At 35.1% G+C, this 24,631-nt stretch overlaps 1 protein-coding gene across 4 annotated transcripts in view; it reads right to left on the bottom strand.

Annotated features, from left to right (window-relative positions):
* The window catches only part of LOC111513163 (RAB11-binding protein RELCH homolog), a 62,416-nt gene extending 37,840 nt beyond the window's left edge, over positions 1–24,576 (bottom strand). For 2 of the 4 annotated variants that reach the window (XR_012466381.1, XM_074179075.1), the window contains exons 1-6: positions 24,198–24,576; positions 13,609–13,767; positions 13,387–13,550; positions 12,773–13,308; positions 9,792–10,108; positions 3,181–3,326 (exon numbers count right to left, since the gene is read on the bottom strand). Coding sequence is in view for 3 of the 4 variants with exons in the window: in XM_074179075.1 (XP_074035176.1) it covers positions 3,181–3,326; positions 9,792–10,108; positions 12,773–13,308; positions 13,387–13,550; positions 13,609–13,767; positions 24,198–24,441 (1,566 nt within the window). In the remaining variant the exon portion in view is untranslated. The remainder of the gene's footprint in view (positions 1–3,180; positions 3,327–9,791; positions 10,109–12,772; positions 13,309–13,386; positions 13,551–13,608; positions 13,768–24,197) is intronic. The other 2 variants (XM_074179073.1, XM_074179074.1) reach the window with 1 other exon arrangement.
* Between the last annotated feature and the right edge of the window lie 55 nt (positions 24,577–24,631).

The following is a 24,631-nucleotide window of genomic DNA, read 5'->3' as shown; positions in this document are numbered from 1 at the left end:
ATTATAATTGACAAAAGTCCCAGGTGGGAAAGAGACATCAACTACTCAACAACAAAACTTAGAAAGCTTATTTACAAATTCTATATACTGAGAGAGATACTGTTACTTATAATATATGAATCATTCGTACAGTCACACCTACGCTATGGAATACTAGTGTGGAGTGGTCTCTATGAGAACTCACTACAAAATCTCAAAGTGATCCAAAATTCCACACTAAAAATTATCCTTAGACGGAAAAAACAATCCTTGACAAATGCATAGTATTCTTCAAATTTATTTGATATTCGGTAATTATACTTTTTAACGAAAAAAAGAAAGTAATACAAAATATGAAATAACAAAAATTGACTTGATTGATTTCAGTGGCACATTTGCTTTTTCAGCTGCAGTAAAACCCGGAAAAACATGCAGCACCACATCATCTGAAGATCTTGTTCTGCCAATATACTCTCTTTCATAGAATAAAATGTAGGGTGTCTCCAGAGGATCCAATAAATTCAAGATATTGCCAGAATATTTAGAGTGACAATGGCTATCGTCATACTTAAACCAGTCCGTTTCGGCTTTGACCAATGCGTGATAATGACCAGATTCAACGCCAGAACCACAGTGTACAGTGACTACATGAAGATTATAATAGTAATCTGCTAGATTGAAGTGTTCATCTATTTCGAACCTTCGTAAGAGTTTGGTGTTTCCGTCAGAGGTTGAGTCATGTTTGAAAATCATCAGTGTTATTAGATTGACTGGTGCCACAGCTATACTTGTTGTCTTATAATAGTCAGTTAGTTTGGCGCATATTTGGCAATACAGTTGATCATCACCCGTTAAAAGTTCTATTTTCAGATGATTTAACAATTTTAATATTTGCCTATAGGAGTAGACATTGTCTGCAAACTTTTAATCATGGTTACAACACACGGGGCACATTGAACCAGCTACTTGTTACACCACTTAACAAGAACATTAATCATCGATTTGTTACATATATTCAACCTAAAGCTTATAATCTATATTACCCCTTGCCATTCGAAAACTCTGACACTAAACTATTTATTTATAATAATTACAAGGACTTCTTAAAAATTATAGAATCACAAAATCTCTAAAATTTTCGGTTACCAATTTACTACCATAACAACTACACTGTTAAATTTTGACTCAGGCAACTTTATTTTTTATTGTAATATGCCCTCAGTTTGTACCTTCTCACCTTCTCCTCAAACTGAACTTGTCATCCTGTCGTCTGCCTCTTTATACGGTCAGAGCGTCTCAACTCAGGTATTTCAGGTACTTTAGGTAAATTTGCCTGTATTTGTACTGCATCAGGTACTCTTCTTTGTGTTAGATCTTCTCTAGGAATGTGTATGGTTTTGTTTAATATATTGTTGTGTTTTGATTTGTACTTGTTCCTCGATAAGTGATTTATGACTGTTAAATTTATGGATGCTCAAGTTTTCCCAAATGTCCATGCTAATAAAACAAATCAACATTAAACAAAACCATACACACTGATGGATGTACAAATACAGGGAAATTTACCTAAAGTACCTGAAATACCTGAGTTGAGAAGCTCTGACCGTATAAAGAGGCAGACGACAGGATGACAAGTTCAGTTTAGGAGTGCCTAGAAGATGACAGTACTACCAACTGTTGAAAGCGCTTGCAGATAATTAATAGAAGATATTAAGCTTCAAATCCTTTTTGTAAAATTTAATATTTGTATATATATATATATATATATATATATATATATATATATATATATATATATATATATATATATATATATATATATATATATATATATATATTCGAGCTTTACCAAAAAAATCCACTGCTGAAAATATCATTATTCATCCATTAATTATCGGTCCAGTGAAATTTATAGATCATTTGAGACAGTATAGTGCACATATACTAAACACCTTCAACATTGCCTGTGCTTTTGACCCAACAGTTTTAGCTTAGAATTGTATGAGTCTATGTTACGAAGTATAGTTTCAGTTGATAAGAATATTTTATTCATTTTACACATAACTCTCATGAGTGAAAATGGTGAAAATACGTTTACCTTTATTATTCCTGAGGAACCATTTTTAGTTATAGATATTTACAAACAAAATTATTTTCCAGTTGATAATCAAGATTCAAATAAATGTTTAGTCATAAGTAGTAAATACGTCTGTAAACAGAAGTACCAATTATTTCTTTCACAATCTTATAAAACTTGTGAAGCTTTGTTATTTTCTCCTATTGAAAGCTTGCCGATTGTCTTTGAAAAATGTTCCATATTTTTGAAAAGTAACTTATTCATCAAATTACATAAAACCAACTCATGGATTGAAAATAGCTCAACTGATGACATTTTAACTATTCATTGTAAAAACTCTTCACATAAAAGGGATATTGAAACTGAAAATCCATTGTTCAGCTTTCACAATTTCAGTTTTCTCAAAATCATTACAAGGCAAAAATTTTAATGAAACAGTTTACGATACCTATTATCCAAAGTTTGATGTAAACGAAAATGTGTGAAATGATTCATTTGAATTTTCCATTTTACCGGCGTTGAATGACACTACTTTTATCTTGTCTAGAAAAACTAAAGATATAATTTGAATAAATTGATGGCCAAGAAACATGACGAATTTATTGATTTTAATAATTTGCACCATTATCTATCTGTAATTGTAATTGTAGCATATATTGGTATGTTTAATCATACCAAATGTTTAAGAAGAAACTAAAAGGTTGAAGAAACCGATAATTCAAGTTCGATTGAAAGTAAAGAATCAAATGAAGACAGTGAATATAAAACATTGCCAAAATCTGCCACAATCCAAGATACAAATTTTGATCTTAAGGTGGACAAATGTTGAGAAGCATAGTCAAATTATATCATTTCATTCATAGGAACTGAACTCATCTTAATTCCAAACTAAACTGGGTAAAACAAATCAGGCTTGTTTATGCGAAGTGGTAAAAAAAAACTTTTATGAATTGATGCAGAAGAGGTCCCACCTCGTTTTTCAATATTAAATTCGCCGTGGTTTGCTCCCAACTCAACCTATACATGATGGCTTGAAGAAGAGATTTTCAATCTGGACTTCATTATAGCTGATATTAAAATAGATAATGAAATAAAGGTTATAGGTTTATATTTAACAAACTTACCGAAAGGAAAGGTATCAGAATGATGCATGCTTCAGCAACTAACAACCGTCTCTCAACATGTTTATGTGTCAGCTGTAACCAACACTGAGGTAGAATTTCATTCTCAACTAAATTTTCCCCTGAGTACTTAGCCACAGACAATAAGCCTAAAGAAAACATTTATTATCAATCTTTGAAATAAATAAATAAGCAATTTTTTTATTAGACAATAATCACAAAACTATTATTATAGCAATGTTTCCAACACTGAACATAACTTATGTATGTAACAAAATAATTGTTAGAATTGATATTCGAAAAAAATATAAACATATAATTTAAATTGAAAGGATATATTCTGTTTCGAAAGTTTTTTTTTTCTTCATGTAATTCAATGTTTATATGAAAATAGCTATTTAGAAAGGGCTTTTTCTACCAGTTTGTGTCTGAGAGTTACTTTTTTGCATGATCTACACATCTTTGTACAGTTTTTGAAATTGACTGCTTCTTTCCTTTCTTTGGAAGGTTTCCACATTTTTTGTATCAAGATGAAAAAGAAAAAAGCCAAAAATTTAATTTCCTAAACATATAACTATTATTTATGTTAGTAATATTGATTCTAGTGCGTATTTTTTAAATATAATTATATAGACTGCAAGCTCAAGCTGAATTTTCAAAGGGTCATTTAATGCCTCTTTAAAATATATGGTTTTCATAGTCTTGAAGTAGCCTTTTGCCGTCAGTTGTACATTTAACCCAAAGGAAGAGACACTGACTTTTCCAAGGCTTTTGACAGAATAAATCACAATATTTTATTGAAGAAGATCGGAAATTTTGGTTTTACAGAACATTTGGTAAATTGGTTTGGTAGTTTTTTGGCTGGTCGTTCACAACAGGTTAAAATTGGAGGATGCAAATCGAGTGATATATTAGTAATATCTGGAGTGCCACAAGGATCACATTGTTCATCCCTGTTATTCAATATTTTTGTGAATGACATAGGATGCTGTTTAGAGAACAGTGAATTTTTAATGTTTGCGGATGACCTGAAGCTTTTCAGACCGATAAAATCATACATTGACCAAATTCTCCTTCAAGATGATCTAGATAAAGTTTATGAATGTTATAAATAACTTATTTATTAATGTAAATAAATGCCATTTTATTACTTTCTCAAGAGTTGGTAGGAAATTCGATACAGCATACAACATAAATGATCAGCACTTAGAATACACTTCCTTTATAAAAGATTTTGGGGACATTTTTGACGAACAACTCAAATTTGTAAACCATATAAACCAAGTGAGTGTGAAATCATCCAAAACACTCGGTCTTATTTTACGTCATTGTTCAGGATTTTCCATTGAAGCATTAAAAAGGATTTATTTAGCTCTAGTGGTGTCTAGGTTAGAATATGCATGTATCATTTGGTCTCCATTTTACAATGTGCACTGTGTGTCTCTAGAAAGAGTGCAAAATAAATTTCTGAGATTTTGTTCTTTCAAGTTGGGTCTTTAAATACAGTACCATGACTATTCGAGTATATTACAAGAAATGGGGCTTAAAATATTGCAAACCAGAAGAATTCATGCAGATCTATGCTATGAATTCAAGCTGCTCAATGGACTAATAACTTGTCCTGAATTACTTGAATCTGTCAACATTCATGTTCCAAACAGGAATCTTAGACACAGCCATTTATTTCATATACGAAGGGTATATCATACATATTATGGCAAACATACACCCTTGGAAAGTACCCTAAAGTTAGTAGATGACAAAAACATCAGTATTTTTCGTGTCTCTTATGGTCGTTTTAAACAATCAATGAATAATTTAAGTTCTTAATTGTTTACATAAGGTAGTAACAAGTTTAATTTTAATTCTATATCCTAAAGTATTTTATAATGTTATATAGTTGTGTACTGCAGAAACATTCCGTAGCGTATTAGTTTATATTTTACATTTTTATATTGTTCTTTTTTTCTGTGAAATTTTTACACTGTAATGGGGTTTATCCCAAATAAATAAATAAATAAAAATTTACCTAAAGTTCTTCGTACGATTATCATAAATTTAGATACTGATTACCACCATCTTTCCTAACCCAATGCCACACAAAAAAATTGATCAGGAAAATAGAAACAAAATAATAATACCCTGTACAGCTTTCGTGAAATTAGTTTTTTGTATAATAAAACGCCTCTTATTTGGTTATGCCCAACAAATTACTTGGCAGATTTTTTCATTAATTTCGAAAATAGTCCTTAGGGAAATATTTGATATCCTGTTTATTTTTATAAAAATGAAATTGACACTTTAGCCACAGATGTACATTTCGTTATTCACTTGGATGATACATCTCAAACAAGTGTGAACAATTATTGAAGCCCAGATTCAGTGAATACTGAAATTATTTCAGCATGTGAGACACAATAGTTTTTTTATGAGAATAGAGAGCAGACATCTATGTTTTGGTTGGTTTCCAGTTCGCTGCTGACAGTCGCCGAATAGTATCGAAAAAGTGTTCTTGATATTTATCTTTGTGATTATTTTTAGTACGAGTCAGTTTTTTTACCATACTTTATCTTTCGGATAAGTTGGGGTGAGTTGGTAAATCTCTTCCGTTACGGGAAGAAAATATTTTCTTCCCGTAACGGGAAGTTGTTTGTGACTTAGTCACAAAGTTGTCTGTGACTAAGTCTAAATTCAATACACTTTTGATTGGTGTTTGGAAAGAGAAATCTTCACCATACTTCCCGGCAGAGAGTGCAAATAAATTGAAAGTCAGCACATTTTCCGCGAGTGTTGGTAAACCACACACTAGTCTGTATACAAGACAGGGGAAAACAACTCCAGGGCCGGACCCCGGAGCCTCTCCAAAAAAGGATTTTATCAAAAATCCTGTAAATACAAACAAGTCTGTAGGAGTAATACTAAGTGTCTACTAGACCTCAGACCCCAGGACACAAACCAACCTACCTTAAAGAACCGGATAGTGACAGAGAGAGAGTCTGTTAAGTGACACATCTTCACTAGGTAGGCCTAGTAGCAATAGCGGTAAAGAGAAAAAGATATCTCCAAAAATACAGGAGATATCTGAGGTCTTTACTAACCTCAAGACGCACAAAGACATACTTGGGACTCCAACGAGATCCAAGATTGTGGCGATACAGGAAATGGGGACACCAAACATACAGGGAGACACTACCTCAGAACAACCTGGCCCCAATTTTGTTTCACATTACGAAACAGAGGAGGCGTACAGGGGGATCCCAAAAACCAGGATATCCAGACAAATAAGGCAAATGATCCAAGAGACAGAGAAAAAATGGAAGTAACAGACCTGGAGAATAGTAACATTGATTTCGTAGGGGGAGTGAAGAAGCAACATAGTGGGGTCGGATCGCAGCCCTGCAAGATGGATGAAGCGGCCACAGGTCGCGTTGAGGAAAACGCTGCAGTAACTTCAAAAATATCACAACCCATAGAAGTAGAAGTACTTGTCAACCCCGGAACACTACCCCCACCTGATACTGAGACTGACACCTTTCCGCAAGATATGGAAACAGATAATATTCTACCCATAGACACAGAAACGCCGCGCGTCTTCTCAGAGGAGACAGTGCGCTTCCAATCAGACATCCTGAGAAGACGGACAATACTCCTACAAACCAGGCTAACCCAAACCAGGCTCCTTCGCCAAAAATACTATCAAGTCCTGCCAGATCTAAAATAGGAGAAAATGAAGGTATACACATTGATGAGCTGGCCCAATTAGTGGAGAATATGAAGGGCAGAGCAGTCAAACAAGAAACTACGAGATAACTCGGAAAAAGCAATCAGGGAAAAAGTTAAGCTTTTCCCGAAGAGAAGGAAACCAAACCTATTGCTAAATCTTCGAGTGATGAAGAAGATGCCACCCCAAGAAAAAGAAAAAGGAAGATGACGAGGAGACATTCCAACTCCCCGCCTAGCCCGCCTATCTCTACAACAAAGACAGACACATTGAAAAACTTCTTCAAAACGTATAATGAGATCCAGGTGAAAATCAATGCCATAAAAAAAACACTTGAAAAAATTAATAATATGGTAAAAATATTTTGCAACGCAAAAATAGAGTACGATCCCATACCTGTACTTACCTGAAGCCAAAAGGGAGATCATGAGGCTGGAGGAGCTAGCCGCCCTGATGAAGTCGCCCAATAAGAAAAAGAAGGAAGATTTTCCCCCCTTCCTACCCCTACACCCACCAAAAACAGAGACGAATTTGTGCTCCCTAGGAGGTTCACAAGGAAAGCACCTACTTGAATCAAACAGGTAAAACACCCGAACCCAAAATAGGTATGAGTCCTTGAACGACACGGGTGTAGAGACGGATCCCTCGGTATCCTCTAACGCCAGAACCAAAAGGCCGACTAAACAAAAAACGAGCACCCTTCCTCCGATTGTTGTTCCAGGAACAATACCCATGAACAAAAATGTAATGCAAAACTTGAAGAAACAGTTGGAGGAAGAGATCTTGGTAGAATATACCTGGAGATCCACGCTTGTGCAGAGATCATTCGTGCAACGACTGATCTCTGCAACCTCATGACAGGTGCTTCTAGCCCACTGGAAAAGTGGAACGCGTTCGCGACATTCGCAGGCGGTATCAGCAATTATATCTTCTAAATGCCTATAAAGGCATGCATGTTGAATGTGAATGGAGTTAACAACAAATACCCCAGTATTGTTAATGTTGACATAATGTTTCTATCCGAAACTAAGCTGCGACAGGAACATAAGCTGAAGCTTCGAGGTTTTACCACTGTCCGGATGGACCACCCTGATGCTGTGAGAAGCGGTGGGGCGACTATCTTGATAAGAAAAGGTATCACAAACACGCAGATACCTCAGCAGCGGAGCAGCATCGAACATGTTGGCATCAAGCTTGCTGACGGTACCTGCATGTTTTTGGTATACAATAAGCCAAATGGGTGCATTACTTTGCATGATTTGGACAATCTGTGTAATGCTGAAAAAAGTACTGGTTGTGGGAGATCTCAACGCCAGAAGGCGTGAGTGGAACTGCCACAATCAGCTGAACGCTAATGGTAGGACATTGCTGGAGTATTCTCTGAGCTATAATATTGTCATTGAATACTCCAAAGAGCTGACACACTACCCTTGGAATGGTTCGTCGCCCAACACGATTTACCTTGTACTCAACAAGAACGTTCGGGATTTGGGTGAGTTGGTCACTGTGGACGAGTTGAGCTTCGACCATTGTCCGGTGTTCTTCGATCTAAATAGAGCCAGACCAACAACCAGAGTCAAGTACGACTACAGGAGCACGAACTGGGCTGAGTTCAGGTCGTCCATGAACAATCTCACCACTATCAAGAGCAACATTGATAAAGATGATATTGATAAGATTTGTGGGGAGTTCGTCCAGAACATCCTAAGAGCTAGATACGTCTCTACGAGAAAAATCGTGATGAAAGGCGATCGAGACATCCTTCAGCTTCAGTTTGAGGCCATCCCGACCATAGAGAACGGTGACGAGCACTCAGTGACGGATCACCAAAAGGCTCAATTGTTCGGAGAATACTTTGCCTTTGATTGAAACAGTTTTATTCCGCAATCTGCCGCGAAAGGGTATTGTACAAGTAGTACAAGTATAGTCAATGCTATAATCAAACACCAACACTACCCAGATTATCTGAAGCATGCGGAGGTAGTTCCCATCCATAAGTCTGGAAAACGGAAAAATCTCATTGATAGTTATCGCCCGATCTCGCTTCTCAGTGCGGTGACGAAGGTGATTGATAAGATTCTCTTGAGTAGACTTTTTCGCCTGGAAGATAGGATGAAACTCTTCCCCGAGGAGCAATTCGGGTTCCGGCGAATACAACTTCCCAATTGATCCGGGTTGTTCACGGGGTGAAGGAATCCTTCAACAAGGAGAGGAATACAGTTATGGTGCAGTTGGACATCTAAAAAGCTTTCGATAGAGTTTGGATAGAGGGATTTGTCGCCAAGATGTGTTCGGCAGGCATGCCCTTATTTGTGATTAATATTCTTCAACCCTACCTGAGCAACCGAACTTTTCGTGTGAGAGTGGACCAAATCACATCTACGAATTATCCAATAAAGCAGGTGTCCCGCAGAGACTCGAGACAAATGTATCTGTCACAAACAGTGACAGATACATTTCATTGAATGATCTGTTAGATCTGGCAGGAGTCAAGAGGGTCACTGAACATACCAGGGTCTGTCATATAAATTCTTCAATTTCTTTCTGCCGACTTTCACTGAAAGTCGATGCACAGCCCATAGAAAATTTGATGTTTTATCCCCTCTTTTTGCCATAAAACAACTTTGATTCCACAGTTTTATCATTATTTCTTTATTTTATTGAAGTTCAATTTTGTAACTTCTTTTCAAGATATTTCGTATTTATCTAACGGTTGTGTAATTTTTTAAATAACTCATAGAATAATCAAATATTTTTAGGCTTTCAATTAACCATAGAGGTAAAATGAATATGTATCAGGTTGTTGTATAGAAGCCTCGATTTTCAAACACACTCACTTCTGGCATCAGTGCCTAAATTCAACAACCAATTTTATAAAAAATATGAATCTCACCACTCAAAATCATCCTACGTTCTTCAGTAGAAGGCTTTTTTTTCAAGTTGAACAGTTGCTGCAATAGTTTATCTCTTTCTGATGCTTTGGGATTCAAATGGATGCTACCAACAAGCAAAGGAATAACTTCTTCTCTTTTGTTTAAAATGAGATTTGGAATCATTTTTAGAAGCAACATAGATACAAGACGAACAAAACTATCATCAATAACATTTTTTTTAAGTATTTCTTCTATATTTGGATCTTGTTTTTCTGGCATATCAATGTAACAGGCTAAATACACTTCATGTAGAAAGGGGTCCTTGCTACACTTTAATCTGAAAAGGAAAGTTTTGATTTCAATCAATAACATTTTTAGAAAATGAAATGGCATGAAAAATGGTTCACAACTTATAAAAATGGTCTGATTTTTCATCAATAATAATTCTTTCTCGGTTTTTAAGAAAACAAGTTCAATAATGGTGATCTATTCCAATCTAGTTGGTCATTCATTAGAATGTTTGAATTTTTAAGTTTATTAATTTCCACTGCTTCCAAATGATTCAGTTTCAAACCTTTATTTTCAATGTGCAAAATTTCGAACACTTCATTAAAGATGTGATTTTCTTCTAGAAGATGATTTGAATATGTTGAATTTGTTTTCTTATTTACATAGCTCTTATGATATTCCTAGATTCGATTCCTAAATGTCCTGCCAGTTTGACCAATATATACCTTAGGGCACGTTCCACACTTTAATTTATATACTCCTGATTTCTCGAATTTAGATGTTTTATCCTTATTATTTTTAACTAGCTTTCCCAACGTATTACTTGTTCTATATGCAATTTTAATATCTCGATTCCTCAAAAATGAAGCCACTTTTTCCGTTGGTTGTCCAAAATAGGTTGAAGCTCTATAATTTCGATTATCTACCTTATCAATGGGAAAAATGTCTCGAATCGCTTTTGTGTAGACTTTCTTGGCAAGTATTTTGTTTATTAATTCGGCTTTAAACCCATTGTTTACCGCAATTTGCTTGATGATAAAGAACTGATAAAGAACTCAATATCAATTTCACCTTTTTTAAAGGTTTTTATTTATCTGTAATTAATTATCAAGAATAAAGTTTAATTTTATGAGTTACATATAAAAAGGATTGATAACGACCCACCGCTTCTTCCACTGCGAGGAGCTCTTTCCTGGTGACGCAATAATTTTTTTCGGATGTTCCCAGGGACTCACTGAAATAGCTAATTTTTCCAACATCCTTCAGGAAACGCCGGTATTGGCTACGGAGTCTAAGGAAACTTCTCATGCTTGCTATTCAGTGTTGGCCATTATTGTACTGCCTTGATTTTCTCTGGATCTGTCTTAACTCCTTTTGAGGACACAACGGTTCTCAAGAAATTCACCTCTTCCTGGAAGAGGCAGCACTTTTTTAGATTGATCTGCAGATGAACATTCCGCAGCCTCGTGAAACCACGCCTCAAGTTTGACTAACGTTCGTCAAAACTTTTTCCGGTTACTATAATGTCATCAAGATAGACCAGGCATGTTTCCAGGTAAGTACTCCTAGCCCCAACTCCATCAGGTGTTTAAATGATGCGGGTATATGAACTTGCGGCATGAACTTGCACGAAATGCAGGAACCCCATTTTAAGAAGTTCAAAAAGGGTCATCGAACATTATTGACAATTTACCAAATGCAGGTACAGGTATTATCAGACGAGACTACCTGAATCAATAAGAATATGCTTTACGTAATTTACCTAAGTCAGATACAGGTAATAGCACCCCAAACTACCTGAAGAGTCAAGTAGTTTGGTGTGCCCTGGTGATTGTCGTGTGAGCCTGGCATCGCCAATATCGACCCGATGTTGAACTGAATCTGTTGAACCAATGATTTTGCCCTTCACAAACATGTCGTTTTCTTCCTCTACGAATCGGGTAGCCTTGAATAGTCCTTCTTCTGACAGATGGCTCCAACTTTTCGTGAAGGAGTCCAGGAGTTCCTTCGCGGGTTGTGGAACACGCTGCAAAGGGACGTATTCCTAATTTCTGGCAATTCTCACAATCAGTTTGCAAGTGCCTATTATTTGGCCTTTCTTGAGTGTCACCCTCTCAATAATAATGATAGTCTTTGAATCAAAAATATGCCGACTAAAACAGCTTTTACGCAGACAACATAGAATGAAATGATGTCAAAAAAAGTAAAATTTATGTGAATCTACTGACATACAACCACCACCACATATACTCATAACTATTTACATTTCTATAATTCCGTTTGGTTCAAATAATCACTAACACTATACGATTCTGAATCCATCGATTTTTTTTCGTTTCTTTTTAAATTCATTTATGCTTCTCCAATCCTTGATACGATTAGGCAACTTATTTATCACATGTAGTGAAAACGTATGTACTCTGTACGAACGTTTTCACTACGAAAAAGCTACTGTGTTAACAAAGCATGTCATGATATTTTTTTAAATAAAATTTTTAGAGATCAAATCGTAAGGTATAGTTTATGAGATTCTCTCTATGTTGAGAGAGATTCTGGAGTCTTCCAGTATCACCAACTTGTCGCTTCCATACGGATGAGAGCGCAGGCACATCGAGCAGAATTTCCCCATTTCCAACTTTTACCAGTTTGTTACTTATGTCCACCACAAATCCTTGTTTTCACCATAAAACAGAAAATTTTCAAAAACACAAAAACTCTAAACTTTGAGCTAATGTCTATTGCGTTATTAGCTTATAAAACAAGATTGAATTCTTTCAAAGCCGATGGAATAATTCTCTATCTAACACGGTGTGCCAGAATTTATAAACGAGATCAAAGTAGGACCAAGCGTGAACTTAACCAAGTCGCTGATGATCGAATAGAACCAGCGCCATTTTTTCAGGGGTTATATTAGAAGGGTATTCGAAACTTTCAGTTAACTTCATCGAATCTGTTTGAAAAATTGTGAGAAAGAAAAAAACAGTTCGCTTACCTTAAATCTCGATCCAAACTTCTACATTTATTTTCTGTTTGAGAATTACTCTCCTTAATTTCTATAGGAAGGCTGAGATTCGTCCAATCACTTGTATCAAAACTATTATTTGACACATTGTCTTCCAAAGTAACAATACTATCTCGCTTTTTCTCCAGATAAACATTTTTATCAATAAATTCAAATCTTTCAGGAGGGTCGGAGCTATCTGTTGATTCTTTATCAATTTCTGTTCGATTGGTGTATGGAATTTCTGTTGAGGCGGAATCTATAGCAGGAGTTTTCTGGTTTGAACATAATTGTTTGATTTCGCCTTGGAGTTTAACGATATTACCGCTCTTATTAGAAGTTTGTAATTCAATATTCTGAATTGTCTCGCCGAAATTCTCAACTGCTTTCTGGTCGTCGCTTTCATCAGTTTGTGTTGAAACAGATGCACTATTTTGCACTGTTTGTTTCAATCCATCTCTATATAAGGCAAGCAGTTCAGGAGGCTTGGAAATATTTAAACCAACATCATCCCAATCATCAAAATCCTACAAAGAGAAATTGGAATAGAAAAAAAATATTTCTTATTTTATCTATAATAATTTTCAGGCTGAATCTTACCTTACCTGATTTTGATTTTCATCAGCAAATGTGATGGATGTCAGCTTATAACTATGCAGCAGAAGATATTCATTTATTAGAAAATTCAATGCTCTCTGCTCATGCGGTTTTATACCACCAATGTTTATATTTCTTGAATTATCTTTATCACATGAGTTCGTTTCGGATTCTGTAAAACAATAAAACTCAGTAATTACCACTTGAATACGGGAATTTCAATAATTTACCGGTAGCTACTGTCAAGTTATTCCGAAGAGCATTTATTGTTTCCTTTGCTTTCCGCAGTTCGAATTCCAAAATGGCTACTCTTTCATCTGTTCCTCCACCATCTTCAGAATACCTAGTCAGATCTAAACTGTCCAGGGTAACTTGACTTCCAGATCTGGCTACAACATTTCACATAATTATTTAATGAATATGGTGGTTAAACCCATGATAACATATGTATCTATGGTTTACTGAAATAAACTACCGCTATTAAGAACCAGTGACTGCTCATGCATTGGAGAACAGGGGAGGCTAAAGTTACAAAGGCTATATATACACAGAAAAGCCTGTGAGGCGCGAAACATTTTTGGAGTACCGCACCTATTTAAAGCAAAATACGTAATATTTGCATAAATGCAAACAAAAATTGTGTATTGCCGAAAATTATACGTATAAAACTGACCATTAAAAAAACAAAAACAAGAAAAAAGGGTTGTCTTTGAGTTATTTAATATAAATGAACTCTTCTCAGTCAATAAATAATACTTTTCTCTTCTAATATAACAGTTTTGTTAAAAATTGCTACAAATATTTTATAAGCACAAGTACTTAATTATGCTTATAAAAACAGGTCTAAAAGTAAATTTTATTGTCCATTAAGAACCAACGGGGAGGTGATAGTCGTGTCTTGCCAGGAAAGGAAAGGAAGGATGGGGTAGGAAGGAAGGTTAAATCTGGTTTGTTTAAGTGAATTCACAGAGCACCCGCAAACTACTTTTAATCGGCGGTCATTCAAGTTCAATATAGTCTGCGAGGATCCCGCATTTTGAAAGGTGAATTGAAAGGTGTATTTTGTAATTTTGGATAGGAAGAAAAAAATAAACTAAAAGTAAACATAACATTCGTTCTTAACCAAGACGAACAAAAACCCAAAAAAACAAATTACAAAATAAAAATAAAAACGAAAAAATAAAAATAAAATTCTTTGCTTGAGTTACAAACTGTAATAAATAAAACATAACTCTAATATTTGGTAATACCTTTGGTTAAGTGCTTAACTGAAACGAATAAAATATGCATTTTATATACATTATATAGTATATGTAAAAAGTCTGTATATAATATATACTGACTTTTTAAATTGCCTACTCTGCTTTAAATATAAGAGAAATCCTTCTGTTTTTAAAATTGGCAAAGTAGTCAAATACTTCGTCACTTCTTTTATATACTCTTTTTCAATTGAAAGAGATATATTAATTAATCTATTTTGAGTCAGCGAATTTCTACTAAAGGATTTAATTCTTTTCAATGCTGAAAAATTTCTCTCAACTGGCGCTGATGTTATGGGAATTGTCACAATTATACCCCTCAGGTATGCAACCTCTCAAATCATTTTTAAACATAAAATTTAGTAAATCTGAAGGAGAGTTGCAATTTTGAAACATTTGAGGGTCGCTGTACATTACGATTAATTCATTTTTCAGTTGAATAACATCGAAAAATGAATACTGAGCTATTAAGTCGTTATAAAGTTTTTGGGAAAAATCTTTGGTATAGGACGAAAATTTTTCAAACAACAACAAATCAAAGTAGTTTAATTCAAGTAAATCTTCAAATATAACTTTGATTTGCATTAAAAAGGTGTTCAATATTTCATTATAAATCTGTTTATAATTTTGTCTCAAATCGGGTAAGTCTAAATTGGTTTTTCTTTTTTCGGCGCCGGCGGTTCGACAGTTAAATCAATTGATTCGAAAATATTATTGAAAAAATGTATGGTTATTTCTAAAATTCATCAAAATTTCTGTTAAATTGTTCAACCGTTGTTTTGAGTAATTAATATATGTTGATTTATTTTGAAGAATAGAAAAAACAACATCGGTATGTTCAAATATTAATTTAAATATTTCTAACAAGAAACAAAACGTATGATCATTTAAAATATATTTGAAACCTCTCGCCTCCCTAAGACTTTGATCGTCGGTTTTAAAATCGTCACTGTTTAGGATAAAATCAAAGACATCAATCAATTTGTCTTTGTTTGAATGCACTGAAATTACTGCTCTAGATGTAAAATTCCAACGCGTAGCAGCAAAAGTTGGCATTCGCCTACCACATATTTCATTTTAAAACATGGCTTCATTTGGTGGATTTTGAAAAGAATGCCGAAAATCCAGACAAACTTGAAGAAAATACGCGGCAATTTTTTATGTTGTTGCACGCTTTGCTTAATACTAAATTTAGGGCATGGGCATGACAATGCGTAAAAAGTGCATGTAGAGCTATGGATTTTATTTTGTAAACCATTTAAATGGCCGGCCATGACCGCAGCCCCATCATAGGTTTTCGCAATTAACTTTTGCCTAAAATTATAGGTGTCACACGTACGAATTCAAAAATTAAACAAAACGTCAGCTGTGCGACCAGATGAAACATCATGAAAACCCATAAAACGTTCTACCACATAACCATCTTTGACATATCTAAAAACGATTGAAAGTTATGATGTACAGGTAATATTGGTAGTTTCATCAATTTCTCATGCAAAAAAAGAAACACTTTCAATCTCCTTGCTTATATTTTCCTTAATAATATATGCCACACTATCTATACGCTCATTTTGGGTGGTTTTTGAGATACCCGAAATAACGCTACCGTTCAAAAAAGTGACAAATTGTGGATCATATTTGCCCCATAACATTAAAAGTTCCTTGTAATTGCCGCGATTCGAATCTTCGGTTTCATTGTGTCCGCGAGAAGCTTATTCTTGGGAACCCAAATAAATCTCAATATGGATAATTTTTTTTTAAATTCGACCGATTTTCCCTAACCTGATTGAAAGAAATTATGGCCTCTTTTGAGGTGTATCTAAAGCTGTTGCCATATTTTGTTTGCTAAACAATTTTAATTTACAAGACGAAAATATATGCTCCTTAGATTCAAAATGTCTCTCTGTAGAACGAGGTATATTTTTTAAATCGGGTTATCCTATTTAAGACCACATCTGGTATTCGGTTTGTATGGAAAATAAAACAGAGGGCCAACAAAAAAGTGTTTCTCGTTTAATGGAGCCGGTTAACCAATCGCATTTATCGTACCAACTAATATTAAATCCTCGATTTTGTCCATTATCTAACGCTTTAATTGAAATCAAATTTGCTTGAGGCCTTCCTAGAGTTTTAATAATGTAAAATTTATTATCATAAGATAAAGAATTAAAATTATTTGTCAGCAACCAATCGAATATATCGTGATATTTTTTAATTGCGTCTAACTTATCCATAATAAATGGAAAAAAACTTACCGAAAAATGAAAACCTGAATACACCTTGAAATTGAAAGAAAACACTTGAAAAAAAACATTAAAAATATTACCAAAAAGCACTGCTATAATAATACTGCCTATTTTATACACAAATAACAAATATTATCAAGAAACACTAAAACGATTTACCGAAATATTTTTCAGTCCCGGTCCGTCACGACATCCCGTCCGAATAATTAAATAAAAAACAAACGCAGTCGTACAACTGGAGGCTAGCCTCCTCTAACGCTATAATTTCTACAACTAAAATTACAAATCGGGACGTATGTCGCTGGCTGGTCGGTCTCGCGGAGCTTGTGTTCTTTGAAGCGGTTGGAGGCTTGGCTCCCTTGCAACGTATCAACGTATGGCATTTATTATTTTGGGTTGATGGTTTCTTCGTTATTCGTTCGTGGGTGGGCGGTGCGTTTGAGGTTTGTTGATGCAGGATACAGTGTGGTACGTACTACGTAGTGAGTGATAGTGTTTTTTCGGGCATATTATGTTTTTATATAAAAAATTAATGGTAAAGTAATGATACCCAAGCATTTTTAGAAAAAAAATGATAATAATCATTTGTCAATATCTTTTAATTTATTGCGATGAAAAGGTTTAAATTTTATGGGGAGGCTAAGCCTCCTTTGCCTCTTCTGACGAGCTGCCGCTGTTAAGAACCTAAGCAGATTGCAAATACTTGTATGTTCGGGGATAACGGGAGCAATGAAAACCACTCCAACAGCTATTTCGGAGTCACTCTTGAATCTTCCTCCTTTACATTTTATAATAATGGAGGGAACAAGGGTGGGAAAATTCAGATTGAAAAACCCAAGCCACATGAAATCAGAGCAAAACAGAAATTTTAAAATATGTGGACGAATGAACACTAAATATGTTCTCGGACTACATGACACCAAAATACATGATCAACACAAACTTTGCAGGCCGCCAGGCTGCATTTGAGGCACTGATGAGTAGACTTATGCAAATGTGACTTCTTCGAGATTGGTATAGGGCTAGGGAATAGATTGACTATATAATGGGTGTCAGGACACACAGGTACCACAGGCAACGAACAAGTTGATGAGTATGCTAGACATGTATCTCAACTTCATATATAGGCCCTGAACAAGCTGTGAGTATACCAAAATCTTTAGACTGGAACCAGAACACTATTACAAACAAAGAGTATGTACATACGAGAAAACAGAAACTGAAAAACCTTTATAAAGGGACCTCCCCAGAAGAGATCTGAAGAACTGCTTCAACAATTCAAAAATCGGCTGAGAATAATTACAGACCCTCTCACTGGACACCATTATCTATCTTTGTTTGAAGGTGGTTGACAATGTTTCATGGTGTATATCATTAGTTCGGATTTCCATTGTCTAATTATTTTTTGATTTTTTGTTTGTTGCTAATATTTTATTTCATTGTAATTTCAGTGTTTTTGCTTAATATAATTTTTTTCAGCTAATCTCTTTTGGAAGTCCGAACTAATGTTATACACTATTGTCTACGTTGTACAGTCCTATTTGGTCAATTGGACTATTCAACGGAGACTTATACTGCAGGCAATGCAACAAAGAGGCAAAAAGGCAGGGACATCGCATCATATTTTATGCGATTATGAGACACAAAGTTGGGGGTAAATGCAATAAGCCCATACGGCTGCAATTTTTTTCGGAGACTAGAAAAAAATGGACAAGGCAGGCGGCTCCCGGTTGGAAATAAAAATAAAGACCTAAACAAGACGTCTATAAATTTAGAAGACCTGAAGAGCTATCAGAATCACACATTGCATGTTATGCAATTTTTTGAACTTTCTAGTTATGAATCTTTTTTCGGTCATAGTAATATATATATATATATATATATATATATATATATATATATATATATATATATATATATATATATATATATACTGTTGTCTGGGTTGAACCGCGTCTGTAGTTTTCATCGTTTCGACTCCTGCTTTGGAGCCATTTTCAAGATTCACTTAGATTTGTACTTACATGACTCGAGGACGATGTCGTAATCTCCCTTGTCCCCAAGTCTCGTTACTAGGTCTATGTTTGCTCTGTTCCACTCTAAGTTCGCACCAGTTAGTGTGTCGTGTTATCATCATCAATGCTCTACTCAAACTTTGAGTAGAGCCTTGATGATGATAGCACGACCAGCTGTCGAAAGCGCTCGCATATAATTAAATAGGAGTTATAAAGCTTCAAATCCTTTTTGTAACATATATTAATATTAAAATATATATACAGTGTCACACATAAAGTTCGCGACATATGGAATTTTATTTTATTAATAGATATAATAAAAATTTTACTTCGCGGTTAAATTGTGCTTGAAAAATGAGTAAAAAACTGCCTCTTTTCTTTTGTCATATCCTATTCTTAACCTGTCAAATTTGACATTTCTTTATACATTTCGAAAAATGCAAAAGAAAAAAGTTTCTCAGTTTCCAATTTTTTACTCTTACTCGAAATTTGGACTATCTACAGTCACTTCGACTTTTTTACTATTTTTTTAATTTTTAGAATCTTTTGCTCAATCGATTCGAACGAAACATGATTCAAATTTCATAATTTTGATGAATACCAGACTTCAATGTCATATCTTGCCCAGAAAATTCACGCATTGGCCTGTTACCAGAAAAATAAATAAATACACATCCAGAAATTCGTCTTTGCTGTTGTAAAGTTCATCTAGTTTTTTTCATCTCATTGTTAAATTGATTCGAATTTTCAATGTATGGGCGTTGATATGTCAGTAATATTCATTCTTTCTTTTCATTCTCATGGCACCCGAAATATAATTTCCTGTAAACTAAACATTGACCTACAGTTTCATAACTATTAAAAATACTTTCGTTCTAGCGATTTGTACTAAACATGATATAAATTTTCGTGATTTTAAACATTACAATAATACAACATGTCGGAAAAAATAGGGTACTGATCAAGTACCTTATTTTTTGAAACAAATTTTTTAGTTTTAGTTAATATCAAATTATTGTTTTAATGAATCGAGTTGTTTTGTGTACATATTTTCGTTCATTTATAATTCACAAATGAGTTTTATGTACAATGTTATCCACACAAGGCAAAGTGGAAATCGTTCTTTTGTGTGGTGAGAATGTGCCATATCGAGATGTTGCTTGTATTTTCAATCACCGGCATCCAGGAAGAAATATTCTCTTTAGTACCATGGGAAAGATATTGAGAAAATTCAAAGAAACTGGCTCTGTAAACAATCGTTTCAAGAAACCACATAATCCAATAAAGTATAATGAAGAACAACTCAATGTTTGTTTCAGCGTTGTTGAAAACGGAAAAAGTAATATTGGGAGTATTAGTGAAGATATGGGAGTTGGCAAAAAAACTGTATGAAAAATATGTTCAGATCTCAGAGCCCGATGTAAACTGGCGTCAAAAATTTGCAACAGACGAAAAATTACTGTACTATGTACAGATATTATCCCCGCAGTACTATGACTGCGGGGATTATGTCTATAAGAATGGAAATGACATTGTTAATGTATTTGCAGACCAGTTTCAAACAGTTTATTTCCATACTCTCCAACAGGTTAAGTTTCAAACCTTTCTTCTGGAAATGGAGGGGCTTGAATTCATGGTTGAACTTATGTCCCTCTGTTATTAAATGAGTGGCATATGTGGAATTTATTTTTCCATTCTATAAAATATTTTTGTGTTCCTTTATGCGGGCTTTGAACGTTCTTCCAGTTTGACCTATATCAAACTTGCCTAAGTTGTTGGTTTTGAAAGCAATATTTTCATCTTTGTTGTGTAGAAACTTTAGGGCATTTCTGGTCTGCTAGGAATATGTACAATTCGTCCATCTTGTTTCGAATTGATTGTATATTTAGACACAGAAAGTTAAGATGTTACTGATCAGTGATTATTTGCTTATTTATAAAGAAGAAGCATTATTAATATTTGGCAGTGAAATATCATGTTGAGAATGCAGTGGTGTCTGAAACTTGAAATCTTCATCTTCACCCAAAGGCTACGTATCTCTGTATAGGTGGAAACACATCACTCTTGCCTCTCATGTGAATCTACGATTTTGTAAGTACGTGTCTCAGATACCCGGCGGAAAAACAACAACTAACTTGACTAATGCCGCACTGAAAGCTGAAATAAAACCATCAGGTACTCACGTACTCAGTATGTGATAGTAAAAAAGGTGTCATTTTTGGTATTTTTATTAAGTTCCTGAAATAGTCAATTTGTTGACTTTCAATGACTGTGTCTTCAAAATCAGATTGCTGTGCCACGATTTGATTTTAGATTTGTGATCAGCGAACAAAAATACATAAGAACCATTCTTTCAGTTTTTCTTGTATATCTTCTAAACCAAAAAAAACTAGAGTCAATTTTCAAGAATAATCCAATTGTACTTTTCCATAATTTGAAGTACTCTCTATCTCTTACTATTTATGAGATCCCCATACATACATAAATAATGAAATGATATAAATTATTATGACTACTAAATGGATAGGAAGGGTGGGCATAGTGGCAACTGCGGGTAAAGTTGCCACTTGAAGTTTTCTTCCCTGTATAGTGCTGCAGCCTCGCGGCAATAGTCTCAACTACTCGCCCGGCAGCCGTTGTTATTGTGTTGTAGTTTGGTGCCGCTCAGACGCAAGCATGTTTCTAGCTTTAAATTCATATGTCTCAACAGTAGATACTACAACGGGTTGTACGTGAAATATTGTATTTAGAAAATGGCGTGCTAGAGGGCAAAGTGGCCACATCTGTGGCCACTTTGCCTGCGAATGTGTCCACTTTGCCCGCAATGTATGTTGCATAAAACTTGATTTTTGAAACTGCATTCATCACAAACAAAACTAAGTAGGCCTATAATATCAAGAGCAAGATTACGGCAAACTTCAGTTATTCTAATTCCGTGTTTTTTTTACAGAAGATGAACAGTATGGTGTCCAAGTATAAAAGGAAAACCGCTCAGCAGTCCTGGAACTCTGAAGCTATGCAAAAGGCCATTGATGCAGTGAAGAAGGACGGGTTACCTTGGCAAACCGCAGCTAAAAGGTTCCAGGTACCTCGAAATACTTTAAAACGGTGTGCACTCAGCAAAAATGTTCATGCAGTAAACACAAAAAAGGTTCTTGGTCACTTTCGACCCATATTCACGACCCATAGTACGAAAAAGAAATAGTTAACCATCTTTTGGACATGGAAGTCCGTTTTTTTGGTGTAGCAGTCGCTGATCTGCAGGCTCTTGCCTACAAACTCGCTGTTAAAAATTGCATACCTCATAACTTTAGTCATGAAAAAAAACTGCTGGGAAAGATTGGGAACAGGGATTTAGGAAACGCCACCCTATGATTGCATTACGGAAGCCTGAGGTGATTTCAGCTGCACGGGCTCAAGTGTTTAACAAAACTAATGTATCAAAGTTTTTTTACCATTTTTGAAGGCATTCAGAAAGATCACGTATTCCCACCTCATAGGGTGTACACTGTTGATAAGACTGCACTTTTAACAGTCCAGTCCAAGTCGTCCAAAGTCTTTGCTCTAAAAGGTCGGCGACAAGTTGGCTCTTTAACATCTGCTAAACGAGGCGTTCTTTCAACTTTTGTAGTCTGTGTTTCGGCTGGAGGGACATTTATACCACCCTCTGTGATTTTACAAAGGAGTAGAATGTAAGATGAACTGCAAGATGGTGCACCTCCTGGATCAGCTTTTGCATGTCATCCTACTGGCTGGATTCAAATGGTAATATTCACCTTATGGTTTGACAACTTCTTAAAATTTTCAAAGCCAACAACAAGACGACCCGATTCTTCTGGTACTAGATGGTCATACAACTCACACGAACAACTTAGACTTCATCGAAAAAGTCAGAGACAATCATGTCACTGTTTTGTGCATTTCCCCCCACTGCAGTCATAAAATGCAGCCATTCGACGTTGCGTTTATGGCACCTTTCAATACGTATTTTGTACAAAGCATTGAAAAGTTCTTAAGGAATAATCCAGGACGGACAGTGACTCAATTCCAGGTTTCCCGGCTACTTGTTGAAGCGTTTTTGAAGGCAGCTACACCAGTTATCGCCATAAAAGGCTTTAGAAAATGTGGAATCATTCCAATCGACATAAATGTGTTTACAGAACTGGATTATACAGCTGCTGAAACAACAGAAATAACTCTACAAGAAGACCCTGCGCCAGGAGAAGAGAACATCATCATACAAGTTTTTGCATCTTCATCTCAGACTGTCAACAACAGTAGCTCAACAGAAGTCATTGGTGGTTCTGAAAACCCCAATACCGCCTTCATCAGCTGATTCCCTAGAAACAACTTCAAATTTGAGTAGTCCACCAAACAAGAAGTCCACTTCATTTGATGTAAGTCCACGTGAAATTGTTCCTGTACCCAAGGTCAATAGAATTATCAAAAGAGAAACTAAGCGGAAGAAAAGAACAGCAACAGTTCTAACATCCAGTCCATATAAGGCCACTCTCATGGCAATTAGGAAAGAAAAAAAGATAAAGAGAATGCGAAACAACGTAGGCTAGAAGCAAAAAGAGAAAGGGAAATCGAAAAGGGCTCCTAAGAAAAGGGTGGCTAAAATTGAAAATAAAGGAAAACGCGCATTGTTAAAGAAAAATAATGACGATCTCTATAATGATGATGATGAAGGCAACGTCAGCGACGTCGATTGTTTATTCTGTGGTGGTTGTTACTCAAAATCCAAGGACAACGAAGGCTGGATTATTAGATGTTCTGGGTGCCTCAAATGGGCTCACGAAGCCTGCACAGGAGCCGAAAAGAAGGACGATGAGTTTATTTGTCATTTATGTAAATACCAGTGATTTCATAGTTTCACATACTTTCAGTAATGCCTATTTTTGTTTAAAACCCTAATACAATCGTTTTGAGTTCTGAAACTATATGCATTTTATTTTTTCCGTACTACTTAAATCCATTTAGGCAGTGGCCACTTTGCCCTACCTAGTGGCCTAAAGTGGCCACTTTGACAACTTTTGGTAAGGTCAAAATTTTGTACAAATAAATTTAAAAATCAAGTTGTTTTTATTTTTGGATCAGGCCTAAGTAACCATACTGAATGTCGAAGGGATTTATGAAATATTTCAAAAAAGTTTAGGGGTGGAAAAAAATAGATGTTCCTTAGGGTGGCCACTTTGTCCACCCCTCCCCTAATAATGTTATTTATGCCGTTATATACTGAATTATTGATAGAATAAATGTTTCAAGGCAAAAAATACTACATTCCTAATATACATACACAATCTTGAAGGGATTTCTCGGAACTCTTGAGCCTGTAATTCAAAATTTCCCGGATTGGAGAAAAAATCCTTCAGCTGTCTGATTTCTTTACCAGATTCGAGTAACTCTGTATGAAGTTCCAAGGCAGTGAGCAAAAGACGGTCTTGCAATAACTTTGTTGCAATATCATTGTATGTTACTCCCTTATCAACTATTTTTGAATTTTCATCACAGCTTTGTCTTGTTTCGGGAAACGTTGACATTTTAAAGAGTTTGAACGTTGCAAAATTCACTAATTGAAATTCGGCCCAGAAAAATTAGTTATATTGTTATTTGTTGTTTTTCAGTTTCTACATAACCTCCACCCCTTGACATAATAACAAATTTTATGGCGTATTCCATTGGTAAAATCCGAGCAACAATAGTGTATCATCCTTCATTTCTCAATACGTT

Source organism: Leptinotarsa decemlineata, unplaced genomic scaffold, assembly GCF_025532065.1.
Source record: "Leptinotarsa decemlineata unplaced genomic scaffold, Ldec_3_MD MMD2_tig00004307_RagTag_RagTag, whole genome shotgun sequence".
Lineage (NCBI taxonomy): Eukaryota > Metazoa > Arthropoda > Insecta > Coleoptera > Chrysomelidae > Leptinotarsa > Leptinotarsa decemlineata.
Note: the sequence above shows the minus strand (reverse complement) of the source record. Positions and strands in the feature narration are given on the sequence as shown.